Here is a 17,942-nt window from a genome sequence, read left to right as displayed (position 1 = left end):
CCGCGTAGTCTTCAGGTTCTTGATGATAAAGCAGCTAGATTTGATAAGCCTTTTTCTTCAGTACGAAGGTCAGTGTATGCTATCAGTGGTCTTTGGGATGTCATGTTCCCGACCGAGACGATGTGTCGATGCTTTTGAACTTTGATGGATAGCCTGTCGTACGGTCTCCACAATTCCCTCCGACGTCCAGAACGTTTCACGTCACAAAACTAGCAGTTCACTGGAACTTGTTGACGAAGCCTGTAATGGTTGTTCGCGTTGGGGCTTCTGTACGGTAACGTCGACGAAACCGTTCTTAAGACTTCCGCAAAGGTAAGTCCATTGAGTATCCAATTTAGCGAAGTTGATTCATTGTTCATTGGACAACATCTTTCAAATTACATGCAAAAATTAGCTTTGTCCCAGAAATGGTTAGGGACTTCCTGAGTACCCTGTGTTTAAGAGCTGCCTGAAGATGAGTAATAACAACACTGGTCAACAGAATTTTTGTCACAGAGAATGTGAACGGTGTTCTTAGCTGAGACGTGGTTACTGAATTCGAAAATGAAATCGGGTTTTACCTGCCGGGCTCAGTTTTCGAAATAAAATACCCTCTACCTACAGATTGGTCAGAAACAGTGAAAAACTTGTAAGGGTGTTCGAAGGAACATTGTGCTGAGGAATAATAGTTCGACACGTTGCACACTTTCCGAGTTATCTTGCATAGGTGATAGCCAATCAGGTCGTTGTGTCATTAAATTCAAGCTCTTGCTCGCGCTAAAATGCGATAATGCACGGACATCTGTAGGTTCTTGAGTTACCACTTGTTCAAACGCTCGTTATCAGTAAAAATATACCTTCTGCGAAAGTGATAAATTGAAGCTTGGGGAGCAAAAAGTACGTTTTTTGTTTGTTTGAGGGAACGAAACGAAGAACACGTTTGGCAACACGCTCTCTGGCAGGCAGCTCAAAATTTGCGCACGCGACGACCCGATCGTCTAACTTAAATGCTAAATTACTCGTAAACGGTGCAACGTATTGAACTTTTTCTTAAGAATTATTTCACAGTGTAACCTCCCCTGCAAACCCTTACAAACTTTACACTCTACTTCTGATCGTCTCTGAAAAATAACTTGAAAATTCTGCATATTGGCTATTTTGGTGTTCTTTAGTTGACTTTCTTCTATTTACTTTCTGCGGCTGTAATTTTTGGTAAACTATCGAAATATGGACGAGAGGCTCCATACATGGTCCAACATTCACCACCAGGATACAAACATGGCTAATGAGTTATGCTTATGCTGCATCGCATCGCGTTGTATTTTGCTGCATAAGATTCAGCTTTGACCTTGTGAAGTGAGTTGCTGTACCTTCGTGAAAGTTTGTAGAAGAAATGCCCCATATCCGAATAAATAACCGAAATGCTTTTGTTATATCTGTGGTGAGTATATCTGAAATCAAAAAACCAAAATTTAATCCCTTGTAAAAAAAAAAAATGCTAAGAACTTTATTCTCAGTGCAAGCTTGGCAACCAAGACAAAAAATGGGTCCCTCACATATGCTGTTTGACATGTACTACACTCCTGACAGGCCGGTTAAAAGGATCACGTCACATGTCTTTGGTGTTCCCATGATTTGGAGGGGCCAACGGATCACAGAACATATTATTTCCGTGGGACAAAAATGGCTGGAATCACCTCTAAAAAAAAAAGAAAACAGTGTAATATTCTGATTTTGAAATTGAATCTGTATTCAGCGACGAATTATCTTTCAGAAACAGCGTGTTTTGTTTTTGTTACCGAAAAACTTTATTTATAGTTCAGTGTAACCAAAACTGGAATTACAGTACACAAAAATACACTTCTGACAGGTCGGTTAAAAGGATCACGTCCCATGTCTTGAGTGTTCCAATGATTTGGAGGGGCCAACGGATCACAGAACATATTATTATTTCTGTGGGACAAAAATGGCTGGAATCACCTCTAAAAAAAAAAGAAGACAGTGTAATATCCTGATTCTTAAATTGAATCTGTATTCAGCAACGAATTACCTTTCAGAAACAGCGTGTTTTGTTTTTGTGACCGAAAAACTTTATTTATAATTCAGTGTAATCAAAACTACAATCACAGTGTACAAAAATTAAAATATTCCGCAGTCGTAAGCGGAACCCAGCACGTTGTACCTGTTCTCAACAGATAACTATAATTTGTGTTATGGCGTTTATTTTACGCATATTAGTTTTCGATCAGCCGTTAGTCAAATTTGATGACGTCATTGGTCAAAACGAATGGATGATACGGGCTTGTCAATAAATCCGGAAAATCCATGCAACCATCGTCAGGGTGTTCCACTCACTACTAGGCAGATATAAGTGATTCAGTTGCTCATGAAAATAAGGCGCGGCCGCGGTGGCTGAGCGGTTCTAGGCCCTTCAGTCCGGAACCGCGTGACTGCTACGGTCTCAGGTTCGAATCCTGCCTTGGGCATGGATGTGTGTGATGTCCTTAGGTTAGTTAGGTTTAAGTAGTTCTAAGTTCTAGGGGACTGATGACCTCAGATGTTGAGTCCCATAGCGCTCAGAGCCATTTGAACCATTTTTGAAGATAAGGCAAACAAGATCTTCTGTAACGAGCCGGTTAACCAGCATTTTATAATGTTATCAAGGGATGCAATACGTTTCGTTTACAGAAGCCATTACTGTATAGGTTTTTATTTTTTTCAGATGGGAGCATCGCGGAGGGAGCAGATGGTGGCCATCGCGCTGTTGCTCCTGCTGAGCCTGCTAGAGGCTACACGTGCTGCGCACGTGCTGATGGTCTTTCCCGTGGGCTCGCCCAGCCACTGGAATCTGGGGCGAGCTATGGCCAAGGGTCTGCACGCACAAGGGCACCGCATCACCGCCGTCACGCCCTTCCCTGGGCAAGGACCGCCAAATAACTGGACGGATGTCGCGCTACCCAACACCATGTCTTTCTTTGGCCGTACGTATGTTGTCAGCTACCAAATTCCGTCTCTCTCTCTCTCTCTCTCTTTCTCATCCTCCTCCTCACCTCCTTCCGTTACCTGCCTATTAAACCGAAGTATCAGAGGCCGCTTACCAAGAACGTAGCTTAGCTTATTTCGTTGCAAGAATTTTTCTTCAGAACTGCGTGGTACAGTAAAGGGACAGTCTTCAGTAGACTGTTCCCCAATGTTTTGTCAGTGTGCAAAGTATCACATTGGCCTGCAACGTTCATCGAAAACACTGCAGTGGTTACCAATGCATCAATAACAGGTTATGGAGAAAATTAAGAGTTAGAAGACTTAAAAGGTTCTGGTTGAATATCCAGTACAGTGAAGCACGTACACATATCTATGGAGGCTATTTGGACACTACTTGTCACTATCAAGTGTGCATACACAAACAAAAGGCAATCACTTTTTGTTAAAACATCTAAAAAAACTGAAAAAATGGTGACTGTTTTGTGAAGTCATTTGTCTGAAGGTGTTGTTGCTGTGGCCTTCAGTCCAGAGATTGGTTTGATGCAGCTCCTCATGCTACTCTATCCTGTGCAAGCTTCTTCATCTCCCAGTACCTACTGCAGCCTATGTCTTTCTGAATCTGCTTAGTGTATTCATATCTTGGTCTCCCTCTACGATTCGTACCCTCTACGTCGCCCTCCAATACTATATTGATGATCCCTTGATACCTCAGAACACGTCCTACCAACCGATCCCTTCTTCTAGTCACGTTGTGCCACAAATGTCTCTTCTCCTCAATTCTATTCAATACCTCCTCGTTAGTTATGTGGTCTACCCATCTAATCGTCAGTAGCATGACATTTCAAAAGCATCTATTCTCTTCTTGTCTGAACTGTCTATTGTCCATGTTTCCTGTCCATACAAGGCTACACTCATGCAAATACTTTCAGAAAAGGCTTCCTGACCCTTAAATCTGTACTAGATGTTATCAAATTTCTCTTCTTCAGAAGCGCTTTTCTTGCCATTCCAGCCAACATTTTATATCCCCTCTACTTCGACCATCATCAATTATTTTGCTACCCAAATAACAAAACTGACCTACTACGTTAACTGTCTCATTTCCTAATCTAATTCCTTCAGCATAACTTGATCTAATTCTTTAAATGAAACAAATAGTTTAGTGTTACCCGTCACTGTTTATTTATCTCCACAACGTGTTTCAAAGGGTTAAACCTGTATGATCAGGTGAATTTACATTTGTTTGTATGACATTAGTGTGTATGTTGTGTTACGATTTTTTGGAGGAACTTGTGGCCCTGTCTAATGGAGAAACAAAACACTATTTCAGAACATGGGTTTGGGTTTCTTTTGACAAAAACTAAACGAACATCAAACGGTAAAAATAAAACAAGTATAACAGAGTGCCTCGAGTGGTCACAGGATCCTTTCACTGTCGTAACACATCACATGTATATTGTTATATTTTGCGAACAAATATGGCGTCTGGAAACTATTAGGTGCAAGGATCGTATAGCAGAAGAGAAAAAATTATCACAAAGTACAAAGAATACACATCATAACAACATTATTACCGAATAAAATTTTTAAAGGGTTTTGGAGATGTTTGTTTTGATGTGTCGAATGCATGCTTTGGAATAAATATTTTCAGGTGGTATATAAAACCAATTTTGACACGTTAATATAGCTTAAACTTCATACTCGTTTATACAATCAGATGGCATGTTACAAACTTTAAGTACAATAATTATGTTGGCAGTGGTAAAATTATACACAAATAACAATTTTGGTTGGGATTCACAGTTAGGCTGGAGGCGGAGGGAGAGGAAGAGTAAGAGAAAGTAAGGGGGAGGGAGAGGGTGGGAGGAGTGATTTATGATAGCAAACTTTACAAAGCAAGGGGTCTTAAGATTATATCTTTTACGTGTAAGAACTGCCTAAAGGTTGGGGTAGTACATTGGTTAATGCTTTAAAATATGCAGATGGATGTGCAACTTGTGCCAGTAGTTGATTTACATATAGTTTCAAGCTGACAGGTGGTACCAGATGTTGTGATGATATATTTGTAAATGAGCAATCCCTGGAACATCTGGGGGCTGTCATGGTAACATAACAAAATATTTATTGTAAATGTTAGGATGTGTGTGTGTGTGTGTGTGTGTGTGTGTGTGTGTGTGCATTGCAAGTTTGATAACGTAGGCAGTTTCTGAAAACAGAGATGATACTATTGTAAATATTATCATTTAAGATAGATTCAAGTTGTTTTGTTTGGTGTTTGTATATTTGGAGTGTCTCAAGGAGGTCTAGCTTTTTGCCTTTTGGTTGGATGTGAAAGATGCTGATACTGATGCTGATACTAGTGTTGTTACCGTGGTGTTTTGTTTCATGCAGATGGATGGCTATTGCTGATATGTGGTATTATCTGTTTTTTAGTGCTGCCGTGTGGTCTTTGAATCTAATTTCAAATGATCTGCCTGTCTGGCCTATGTAGAAGCAGTCACAGTCCCAACATTCAATTTTGTACACACCCGTGTGATGTAGTGTGTTTTGTCTGCTAATATTGTGGGGTAGCTTCTGTCCAATCTTATTGTCTGTGGTAGAGGATGTACTTATGCCTTTTCGTTTGAAAACATTGACAATCTGATATAAAATGTTACCTAAAAATGGGATTGTGTGGAAGATGTTTTCTTTTTGTTTCTTGTGATATGATTGCTTTGCCACTATTGAGTGTCTTAGTGTGTCTACTATGGAGCTGTTATAACCATTTGCCATAGCTGTTTGTTTTATTATTTCAATTTCTAGTTCACATTTCTCTTCAGGGAGTGGCAGTTGGATCGGTCTATTGATCATGTACCGGAATGCTGCTATTTTGTGGGCTGTGGGTGACAAGAGGAGATGTGAATTGTAGTATGTGTTGTAATAGGCTTCCGATAAATTTCAAACTGATGTCTGTTGTTCTTCATTCTAATGGTAAGGTCTTAAAAGTTTATACTGTCACCTGCTTGGTGCTCAACTGTGATTTTTATCGACATAAAAATTTTCTGGGTGTGGTACCGCGTCATAATGTATAAATCTACTGGTGCTGCATTATGACGCGGTACAACACCCAGAAAACTTTGACGTCGACTGACTCTGGCCACGGAAGCCTAAGCATTTATGTGAATTTTATGTTTTCGTGTGAGTTCTTGAATAATTGGTTCAACTCATTGATATCATCTTTTGTGCCTCTGATTAAAATGATGGTATCATCTACATGTCTGTAGTAGTAGATGATATTTTTGAGGAGGCTGTGATTGGAATTCAGGATTTTGTCTTCTAAATTACTTACAAATATTTCAGCTAACAATCCAGAAAGGTCTGAGCCGACTGCGAGGCCATCTGTTTGTAGATTTTATTGATAAATTTATAATGCAGGATGTTTATAAATGAATATCTGGGTTTTAACGCTTTATAATATTTATTACATTAAACTTACAGTTAAAATGATATGCCAAATGAAATAGCAAACAGTTTTACCAAGAAACTTATAAATGTTCAATGTGAGCACCATTTATCACACGGCACACGTCAAGTCCATAGGCGAGTTCTTCACAAACGTTGATAAATGTGTCTTCAGAGATTGTAGCAACAGCTGCTTCAATCCGGTTTCTTAATTCAATGAAGTTTGCTGGTAGCGGAGACACGAACACACGATCCTTGATGAAGCCGCAAAGGAAAACATCGCATGGCGTTAGGTCGGGTGAACTTGGAGGCCATGCAAAGCAAGCCCTGTCATTGGACCCCTTGCGGCCTATCCAGAGCTTGGGTACAGCGAATTTCCACCAGTCGCTGTTTGGAAAGTTTTAAGAAAACGCATACAACTACGTCCTTACCGTTTACAGTTATTAGAGGCTCTAAAGCCGGCAGACCATCGATTACGTACCAACTTCGGAAACGAAATGTTGTTTCATCACGATGAAGATTTTCTGGATCATGTTGTCTTCAGTGATGAGTCGAGCTTTCACCTTAGTGGACATGTTAACACTCACAATGTGCGCATCTGGGGCTCAGAAAATCCTCACGAGGTGGTACAGGTGCAACGAGATTCCCCTAAAGTGACTGTTTTTTTGTGCCGTATCCCGACGGAAATTTTATGGGTCTTTCTTTTTTGGTGAACCTACTGTAACTGGCACTTCTTACCATGATACACTAGAGCAATGGTTCTTCCCTCAGTTGAACTTCATTTTCCAGCAATATGGTGCATCACCTCACTGGCATGGCGAAGTACGCGACTGAACTTCACTGTATCCAAGCGCTTTATAGACCGCAAGGGGCGCAATGACAGGGCTTACTTTGCATGGCCTCCACGTTCACCCGACCTAACGCCATGCGGTTTAATGTAATGTAACAAATATTATAAAGCGTTAAAACCCCGATATTCATTTATAAACACCCTGTAGTTGTGTAAAAGTGCGAATTCGAGCTGGCCCATTAGTAGTAATGTGGGTTGAAGGGAACTTTTTGCTTTTGTAGGTTGCCATTGATTATCTGTAGTGTGGGATCTATTGGCACAGAGGGATAAAGGTTTTGTATGTCAAATGAAACAAGTGTGGCTCAGTCAGGTACTTCCATGTTTTAACATGTATAAATTCTACTGTGTTTTTAAGTGTTCTCCCATTATTGAATGTGTATGCTTCTTTGAGAGTTTTGAAGAGTATTTTGTTGAGTTTGAATGTTGGGCTGTTCCTGCAGTTCACTGTCAGGCCTGTAGTGAACTGTAGGCGGCAGCATAAAAGACCGTCGTTCGAACTGAATATTTCTCGTCGGTTTGGGATCTGTATCAGTTAGGATTGATAGGGGACCCAAAGCAGAGTAGCACATTTCGTTACAGGCTCATTTAGTGTGCATGAAAGCGTCACGAAAATTATCAACCAATACCAGTGGCAGGCACTACAAGAGAATCATTCTACATCTCGCAGAAATCTACTGTTAAAGTAGCGAGAGAGTATATTTCTAGAAGGAATCAAATATATTGCTTTGAAAGACCATGAATACAAAACTAGGGGATTTCCAACCCACACAGAGACTTATCGGAAATCAGGCTTCCGTGAACCACTCGCGACTGGAACAGCAAAGAGGGGACATGACACTGGTACGTAAAGTACTGTCCGCCACACACCGCAAGGTGGCTCGCGGTGTGTAGATGTAGATTCAATGTAGCTTGTGATAATATTTAAAAAAAAAATTGCCAAACAGTTCACTAGCAAATAAATTGTTCAAACAAGTATCGCACAAATCTTATTATTGGTAGTTCGTTGTTACTACCCCCCCCCCTCCCAACTGAGCTCCGAGCTCAAGGGTTGTAATATACACTACTGGCCATTAAATTGTTGCACCAAGAAGATGACGTGCTACAGACGTGAAATTTAACCGACAGGAGGAAGATGCTCTGATATGCAAATGATTAGCTTTTCAGAGCATTCACACAAGGTAGGCGCCGGTGGCGACACCTACAACGTGCTGGCATGAGGAAAGTTTCCAACCGATTTCTCATACACAAACACAGCAATTGACCGGCGTTGCCTGGTGAAACGTTGTTGTGATGCCTCGTGTAAGGACCAGAAATGCGTACCATCACGTTTCCGACTTTGATAAAGGTCGGATTGTAGCCTTTCGCGATTGCGGTTTATCGTATCGCGACATTGCTACTCGCGCTGGTCGAGATCCAATGACTGTTAGCAGAATATGGAATCGGTGGATTGAGGAGGGTAATACGGAACGCCGTGTTGGATCCCAACAGCCTCGTATCACTAGCAGTCGAGATGACAGGCATCTTATCCGCATGGCTGCAACGGATCGTGCAGCCACATCTCGATCCCTGAGTCAACAGATGGGGACGTTTGCAAGACAACAACCATCTTCACGAGCAGTTCGACGACGTTTGCAGCAGCATGGACTATCAGCTCGGAGACCATGGCTGCGGTTACCCTTGACGCTGCATCACCGACAGGAGCGCCTGCGATGGTGTACTCAACGACGAACCTTGGTGCACGAATGGCAAAATGTCATTTTTTTCGGATGAATCCAGGTTCTGTTCACAGCATCATGATGGTCGCATCCGTGTTTGGCGACATCGCGGTGAACGCACATTGGAAGCGTGTATTCGTCATCGCCATACTGGCGTATCACCCGGCCTGATGGTGTGGGGTGCCATTGGTTACACGTCTCAGTCACCTCTTGTTCGCATTGACGGCAGTTTGAAAAGTGGACGTTACATTTCAGATGTGTTACGACTCGTGGCTCTACCCTTCATTCGACCCCTGCGAAACCCTACATTTCAGCAGGATAATGCACGACCGCATGTTGCAGGTCCTGTACGGGCCTTTCTGGATACAGAAAATGTTCGAGTGCTGCTCTGGCCAGCACATTCTCCAGATCTCTCACCAATTGAAAACGTCTGGTCAATGGTGTCCGAGCAACTGGCTCGTCACAATACGCCAGTCACTACTCTTGATGAACTGTGGTATCGTGTTGAAGCTGCATGGGCAGCTGTACCTGTACACGCCATCCATGCTGTATTTGACTGAATGCCCAGGCGTATCAAGGCCATTATTACGGTCTGGGTAATGATTTCTCAGGGTCTATGCACCCAAATTGCGTGAAAATGTAATCACATGTCAGTTATAGTATAATATATTTGTCCAACGAATACCCGTTTATTACCTGCATTTTTCTTGATGTACCAATTTTAATGGCCAGTAGTGTAATATATCAGAACGAGTGACAGGTACGGTTTGGGAGAGAGGGGTGGCTCACGACGAAGCATGCAGAGGAGCACCGGCAAGTGTGTCACTGGCTTTATTCCATCGAAGATACATAATCGGCCTTCCCTTGATCCCGGTGATGGAGCTGCGCGGCGTGCATAGGTGGGTCAGCGCCAATGCCATGGCCGGAGTTTTCTGCGTCGTCGTCTGGTCATGCAGCCTTGCAGACGCATCAGTCCTAGTCACACCACGGCTAAGTGGTCACAGCGTGTGCTGCGCGAAATTTACAAGAATTCCTCAAATCCACGCCTGTATTTATTCGTGGCGCAGCATCATGTTTTTTTTATCATAAACATCTTTCACAATACTGTTTAGGCCATATGAAAATCAGTTCCAATTTTGGACACCAGGCGCAAATCTGGCACTGTGAATGTAAGAAGTATAGAAATGATTCCACATGTATTGGGAAAAGGAAGTGGGCAGAAAAGGTCAAACAAGTGACTAAGGCATAATGTTGATTTTATTATTAACCACTGCTTACATATTTTGTTCAATCTGAGCACCGGAGAAGTCGATTAGATGCTGCATCCATAAAACGAGGTGATCAACCGTCACTCTCAGCAGTTTCAGTAGAATATGAACAACGTGTTTCTCTACATTGGCCTTCAGATCAGGTAGAGGCCAAACGTATCCTCTGGTAAACGCGTTGTTTTAGATATCCGACGAGCTAAAGTCAGGTGGATTCAGGGCAGATGATCTTGCGGGCCTTGCATTTGGATACCCTGTGCAGATGACACATTCGTGGAGGGTTGCATTAAGGAGATCTTCCACTGGGCGAGGGACATGTTGTGCTGTCCCATCCTGCATGAAATCAGTGGTTTCCACACAGTTGCACTGTTTCAAAACAGGAATCACACACTGTATAAGGAGGCTTCTATAACACGCAGCCGTCACAGCGTGCTTGACGGGCCCTGTGGGTGAACTGTCTTCAAAGGAGATAGGACGAGACTGAAAGTGCTTGTGATTACACACCACACAGTCACATCCGGCGAATTCAATGGACCGCCCGTTGTGACCGAGCGGTTCTAGGCGCTTCAGTCCGGAACCACATGACTGCTACGGTCGTAGGTTGGAATCCTGCCTCGGGCATGGATGTGTGTGATGTCCTTAGGTTAGTTATGTTTAAATAGTTCTAAGTTCTAGGAGACTAATGGCCTCAGATGCTAAGTCCCATAGTGCTCAGAGTCATTCTGAATTCAGAGGTTCTTTGTGCACAATACGTGGCTGAACAGTACCCGAAATACTGTAGTTCTAACAATTCACTGCACCCTGTAGCGTAAAATGTGGCTCTTCACTCCATGGAATATCGCCCAGCTACATGTCAACAGTTTCAGGCCATGCCAGAAACCCAAGGGCAAATTTAAAACATTGCTACGGATCATGAGGTTTCAGTTGCTGCACCGTCTGGACATGCATAGCTACCAGTATAATACAGACTGCAAAATTTCCTGTGCTGTTGACCATGGGATGGACAAGTCTTGCGACGCTGCAGGAGCGCTAGCACTACCTGGGGCATGTGCTGCGTGGTCAGTTACAGCAACAGCAACGTTGTCAGTAACTTCGACCGGGATAGGGTGCCTTCCTCTTCCAGTTGCACAACAAACTCACCCGTCTTTTCGAATTTCATTATCATCTCCTTTAAGGGGGGACGTTGGTGAAATTGACCAAAAAATGTCAATTTTCGATTTAGTTTTTATTTGTTAGTACAACTCATTGACATTAAGTTCCCAAAGTTTCAATGTTGAAATCGCATCCGAAGTGCCTGAAACTTAATTAAAAGTGTGACGCGGCCTCACTGCCACGCCCACGTTTTGAAGCAGCACTTCAATAAAAGCTCAGTGGTCAACGATTCTGTGTATTACTTTCAACCAAACGTGTGCGGGATACATCAAGCCCATTTACAGGTTTCTCGCCGAGCCTGCACTTCTCAAAAAGTGTGTTCATGGCAAAACTCAAAATCGAAATGAGTCTCTAAATTCACTCATATGGAAACGATGCCCTAAAAACACATTTGCATATTCTACAGTTGCCAGAATTGCAACTTATGATGCGAACGTCGGGATGATGAAGGCATTAGAAAGAATGGGCTTCAAGATAGGAAATTTTATTCAAGATATTCTGAGAAAAATAGATTTACAGCGCGTCTCTGCAGCTGAAAAGTCAGTTGAAGATCGGGTAAAGGAAAGAAGACAGACAACAAGAATCCAGAAGAGAAGCCTTGAAGGGAAAGACGACCCAGAGTACATATTTCTGTAAACCTAATAAACGTTGTCTGAAGAGAAAATTTTGAAATTCTGATTACAAGCTGAGATATGGAGCAAAGTGCTCGGAATTTTGCATGAATTTAAAATTGTACTTGTGGAATTATAATTTAAAAATTATGAAAATTCTCCTGTTGTTGTTGTTGTGGTCTTCAGTCCTGAGACTGGTTTGATGCAGCTCTCCATGCTACTCTATCCTGTGCAAGCTTCTTCATCTCCCAGTACCTACTGCAACCTACATCCTTCTGAATCTGCTTAGTGTATTCATCTCTCGGTCTCCCTCTACGATTTTTACCCTCCATGCTGCCCTCCAATGCTAAATTTGTGATCCCTTGATGCCTCAAAACATGTCCTACCAACCGATCCCTTCTTCTAGTCAAGTTGTGCGAAATTATCCTATTTGACCTATTCCAAAAACCTCATAAGAGAAGCTTACAACATGTAAGGAGATGAAACAGAGAAATTTTTGTAGAAATCTCTTGAATACTTCCTGAGAAAAAGTAACATACATTATTTTTTGAAAATGAAACTTCAAATTTCATTCAAAAAAAGTTGAATATGTATAATGAAAGGATTTTATATGTAAATTTGTTACTTTTATGTAAAGCGTGGTACAAAATCTCATTGCGATATTTCCAGAACTGTGGATTTTGACAATTTTTTAAATAGAGCTTGTTTTTCATCAACGTCCCTCCTTAAACTATAATGTTATCGGGTGCCTCCACAGACTCTTCAGTCGGCGACACTCTCTCAATGCAGCACCGTAATTACTGCCGTTCGCATGAAACAGTTTCGTTAACAGTGTACGGACCCTCCTCTCCATAGTCATACTGTTCACACACGGTATGGCTTGTCAAATGGTAGATACGCTAATGCGTTAACGCGGAACCGCTTCACGCTGGACAACAAATTCCAGTTGTGGCCTACGTCAGGCGCAAATCTGGTACTGTACACTGTTTGTATGACGGTACGATACCACGCTGTCGTTGGACAGGCCGTAACATCAGTGAGCAGTATGGCTATCGAGAAGAGAGACCGTGCGCTGTTACTGAGTCTGTTTGACAGTGCTGCATTGAGAGAGCATCGCCGACTGAAAGGCCTGAGGACAGGAGTGGTTTAGAGAAGACATGGCTGAGCTTGATGTGGCAGCTGGAAGAGGAAGGCGCACTACCTGTTGATGAGGATACTCTCGCTGTAACTGACCGTGCAGCACGCGCCGCAGTAGAGCTAGAGACTACACAGTGTACGAGCCTTGTCCATCCTAGGTTCAACAGTAGAGAAAGTTATGCGATCGATTTTACAATGGTACCCTTTCAAGGTCCAGATGGTGCAGCAACTGAAACCTCATGATCGGCAGCAATGTTTTAAATTTTGTCTTTGGTTTTTGGTACGAATCGAAGTTGATGACATGTAGCCGGGCATTATTCTATGGAGTTAAGAGGGTGCAGTGAATACTCACAAGGGAAGGCCACGACGTTTGGAACGCGGATTTACTGCAAACTTCGTAGTACTCCATGAGGACAACAAAATGTGTGACCAGTAGCGCGTACTTTTCAAGCTTTATTGAGAAAATCGCAACATAATTTCGGTCGTCAAATATATACCTGTGCGTGGCCGTTATTATCATGAAGCGGCGGCAGCCGACTGGTTAGCGTTCAAGTTCCGTAATCGCTGGATCGCAAGATCGAGTCCCGTTCGTCAGTTTTTTTATTTCTAACACAGTCATTTTCTTTACTATTTATATTACAGTTGATCTGATGGGAAAAATACTTGTAATCGGATGAACTTTTATTAAATTTATAATGCTATTTGGCAGTCTACAAATTTAATTATCACAAATAATATAATATTCATAACTATAACCAGTAAACGACCAAACGCATAAACTGATACTGAAAATGTATGCTTGCCCGTGTCTTCAAAATTGTTCGTATTTAATCGAAAGAGAACGACAAATTGCTTCTCGTGAAGGCGCTATTAAAATACACTCGATGCTGCATGACCCATTATCAGCGCCGATATTTAAGGAAATGCTGCGTTATGCATGGTTTGCTTCCAAATTATGGGCTGAAAGAGAGGTTTTTGAAAATGTTAACGAGGTTTGTTTTTCCACGGAAAACCTCAAAAGACCTTGCATATGCGGGAACATAGCATTTATTCAATGCCGCTGGTGCCGTTCAACTTTTCTGTTTTCCATGTTTTTACGAAAAATACCATCCTGCAACTTGTACTCGTAATGTCGAAAGCGACGATTAATTGTACATCTTTCGAAAGCCGTCTGTGCCGGCCAAAACTTGGAGGTAACAAGTCGTTTCGGGCTCCTTCCAGGTATAAGGAATTTCTCAAATCACGAACAGGCATACATTTTCAGCATCACTTTATGCGTTTCGTAGTTTACTAGTCGATAGTTATGAATATTATATTATTTGTGATAATAAAAATTGTAGACTGCCAAATAGCATTGTAAATTTAATAAAAGTTCATCCGATTACACGTGTTTTTCCCATTATATCAATTGTAATATAAATAGTAAAGAAAATGACTGTGTTAGGAATAAAAAAGACTGACGTACGGGACTCGATCCTGCGATCCAGCGATTAAGGGGCTTGAACGCTAACCACTCGGATGGCGCCGCTTCCTGGTGGAGGAGGAGGAGGAGATTAGTGTTTAACGTCCCGTCGACAACGAGGTCATTAGAGACGGAACGCAAGCTCGGGTGAGGGAAGGATGGGGAAGGAAATCGGCCCTGCCCTTTCAAAGGAACCATCCCAGCATTTGCCTGAAGCGATTTAGGGAAATCACGGAAAACCTAAATCAGGATGGCCGGTGACGGGATTGAACCGTCGTCCTCCCGAATGCGAGTCCAGTGTGCTAACCACTCCGCCACCTCGCTCGGTCGCTTCCTGGTAAAAATGGCCACGCACGGGTATATATTTGACGACCTAAATTATCTTGCAATTTTCTCAATAACGCTTGAGAAGTACGCGCTACTGCTTACACATTTTGTTGTCCTCATGGAGTACTACGAGTGTACGAAGTTTACAGTAAATCCGCGTCCCAAACGTCGTGGCCTCCCCTTGTCAGAACTGCCGAATTGTTCTGCACAATGAGGTATTGCACTCGCTGGACATGACTGTGTGGTGTGTATTCGCAAGCACCTTTATTCTCATTCGTTCTTCCTTGAAGAGAATTCACCCATAGTGCCTGTCAAGTATGCTGCGACGTCTGCACGTTATCAAGACCTCCTTGTACAGTATGTGACTGCTGCTTTGGAAGAGTGCAACGGTGCGAAAAACACTGTTTCGATACAAGATGGGGCAACACCTCATCTCGTTCGTCCAATAAAAGATCTACTTAATGCAATAATCCACAAACGTGGTATTTCCACAGGTTATCCAGATGGATGGTCCCCTTACTGTGGCTAAGGAAACACTAAATGCTGAAAGATATGAATCATTTTACAGCACTTTGCACTGTGTACAGTAGAGGGACAGTCTGGAGACGATGATTGTAATAACAGTCACAAAGCAGCGTCTATGAGACAATGGTTTGTGGACAGCAAAATTCCTTAAACTGACAGGCCTGCCCACAGATACGACCTGAACCCAATGGAACACCTTTGGGATGAGTTAGAACGTCGACTTCTCTACAGACCACAGCGCCCAAGATCACTACCTCCTCTGGTGTCAGCTCTTGTAGAATCATGGGCTACTCTACTTTCAGACATTGACACATCATAGAGTCGCTAGCAGACTCGAAGCCACACTCCATATTAATGTCACTATTAGGTACCGGACGTTGTATCTTTTGTATACTATAACTAACTGACATGCCTATTACAAACGACTGATTTCCTATTTATCTTTCCAGATACAGCTGGCCTGTTTGACCTTGGCACCGCCAGTGATTTTGCAGTACTCCTCAAGTTGCAGAAATTCGGAACATACTCCTGTGAAACTTTTCTGCAACATGAGAACGTGAAGAAACTGTTTAGCTCCAACGAAAAGTACGATGTCATGATCATAGAAATATTCTTCTGTGAGTGCTTCCTGGCCCTGTCTCACATATTTAAGATACCAGTGATCCAGTTCGCCACTTTCTCTCCACCTGCGTGGATGGGCGACGTCGTCGGCAATCCAAGTCCGCCCGCCTACGTCCCCGAACCATTCCTGGAATACTCCGACCACATGACTTTCTTCCAGCGGCTGCACAACACGGTGTTCAGCACTTACTGCAGGGTAGTTCGAAATTTGTACTACATGCCCAGCCAGGACGCCATCGTAAGACGGTACGTGGATGATCCTACCTTACCCAGTCTGCTGGAGATAGAGAGGAAGTCATCGATGGTGTTGGCGAACAGCCATTTCAGTGTGCTGCACCCGAGGCCGCTCCTTCCAGCGATGGTCGAGGTCGGAGGAATGCATGTCAGCCCTCCCAAGAAGCTGCCAGAGGTGAGTGACAAATTAAATTCCAGGTGTCCCTTTAGTGATGTTGGCATACTTAGATCCTAGCTTTGATACTTCACTGTATCGTTTACGCAAAAAGTGGCGTTACTTCCCATCTACCTAATAGACAGCTGTGTGAAGTATTCTTCCAAGAGCGTGTGTATGATGAGAAGGCCACACGTATATTTGAGCTGAGATTTAAGTGCCATTCACCCTATACGACCTGCGTACATGAAGCAGTGATATTATCCTACAGAAGCGATGTGAAATCAACCCGGCAAAGCTGGCGATTCTGTTTGCATAGCGTACCCTGTATCACATCTGACTACCATACACACTATGTGATCAAAAGTATCCGGGCACCCCCAAAACCAAACGTTTTTCATATTAGGTGCATTGTGCTGCCACCTGCTGCCAGGTACTCCGTATCAGTGATCTCAGTAGTCATTAGACATCATGAGAGAACAGAATGAGCCGGCCGCGGTGGCCGAGCGGTTCTAGGCGCTTCAGTCCGGAACCGCGCGACTGCTGCGGTCGCTGGTCCGAATCCTGGCTCGGGCATGGATGTGTGTGATGTCCTTAGGTTAGTTAGGTCTAAGTAGTTCTAAGTTCTAGGGGACTGATGACCTCAGATGTTAAGTCCCATAGTGCTCAGAGCCGTTTGAATCAACCAAGAGCAGAATGGGGCGTTCCGTGGAACTCACGGACTTCGGACGTGGTCACTTCCGTCATACGTCTGTATGCGAGATTCAACACTCCTAAACGTCCATAGGTCCACTGATTCCGATGTGATAGTGAAGTGGAAACGTGAAGGGACACGTACTGCACAAAAGCGTACAGGCCGACCTCGTCTGTTGATTGACAGAGACCGCCGATTGTTGAAGAGAGTCATAATGTGTAATAGGCAGACATCTATCCAGACCGTCACTCAGGAATTACAAACTGCAACAGGATCCACTGCAAGAACTATCAAAGTTAAGAGGGAGGTGAGAAAACTTGGATTTAATGGTTGAGCGGCTGCTCATAATCCACACATCACGCCGGTAAATGCCAAACGACGCATCGCATGGTGTAAGGAGCGCACACGTTAGACGATTGAACAGTGGAAAAACGATGTGTGGAGTGACGAATCGCGGTACACAATGTGGCGATCCGATGGCAGGGTGCGGGTATGGCGAATGCTCGGTGAACATCAACTGCCAGCTTGTGTAGTACCAGCAGTAAAATTCGGAGGCGGTGGTGTTACTGTTTGGTCGTGTTTTTCATGGATGTGACTTGCACCAATTGTTGTTTTGCGTGGCACTATCACAGAAAAGGCCTACATTGATGTTTTAAGCACCTTCTTGCTTCCCCCTGTTGAAGAGCAATTCGGGGATGACAACTGCACCTTTCAACATTATCGAGCACCTGTTCATAATGCACGGCCTGTGGCAGAGTGGTTACAAGACAATAGCATCTCTGTAATGGACTGGCCT

At 43.2% G+C, this 17,942-nt stretch overlaps 1 protein-coding gene across 1 annotated transcript in view; it reads left to right on the top strand.

Moving 5' to 3' along the window:
- Positions 1-17,942, top strand: part of LOC124711444 (UDP-glycosyltransferase UGT5-like) — a 151,782-nt gene that overhangs the window by 85,928 nt on the left and 47,912 nt on the right. The window contains exons 2-3 of the mRNA XM_047241522.1: positions 2,702-2,960; positions 15,893-16,473. Of these exons, the coding sequence (XP_047097478.1) occupies positions 2,702-2,960; positions 15,893-16,473 (840 nt within the window). The remainder of the gene's footprint in view (positions 1-2,701; positions 2,961-15,892; positions 16,474-17,942) is intronic.

Source organism: Schistocerca piceifrons, chromosome 8 (genome assembly GCF_021461385.2).
Source record: "Schistocerca piceifrons isolate TAMUIC-IGC-003096 chromosome 8, iqSchPice1.1, whole genome shotgun sequence".
NCBI classification, from domain to species: domain Eukaryota; kingdom Metazoa; phylum Arthropoda; class Insecta; order Orthoptera; family Acrididae; genus Schistocerca; species Schistocerca piceifrons.
This window is presented reverse-complemented; position numbering and strand designations above follow the sequence as displayed.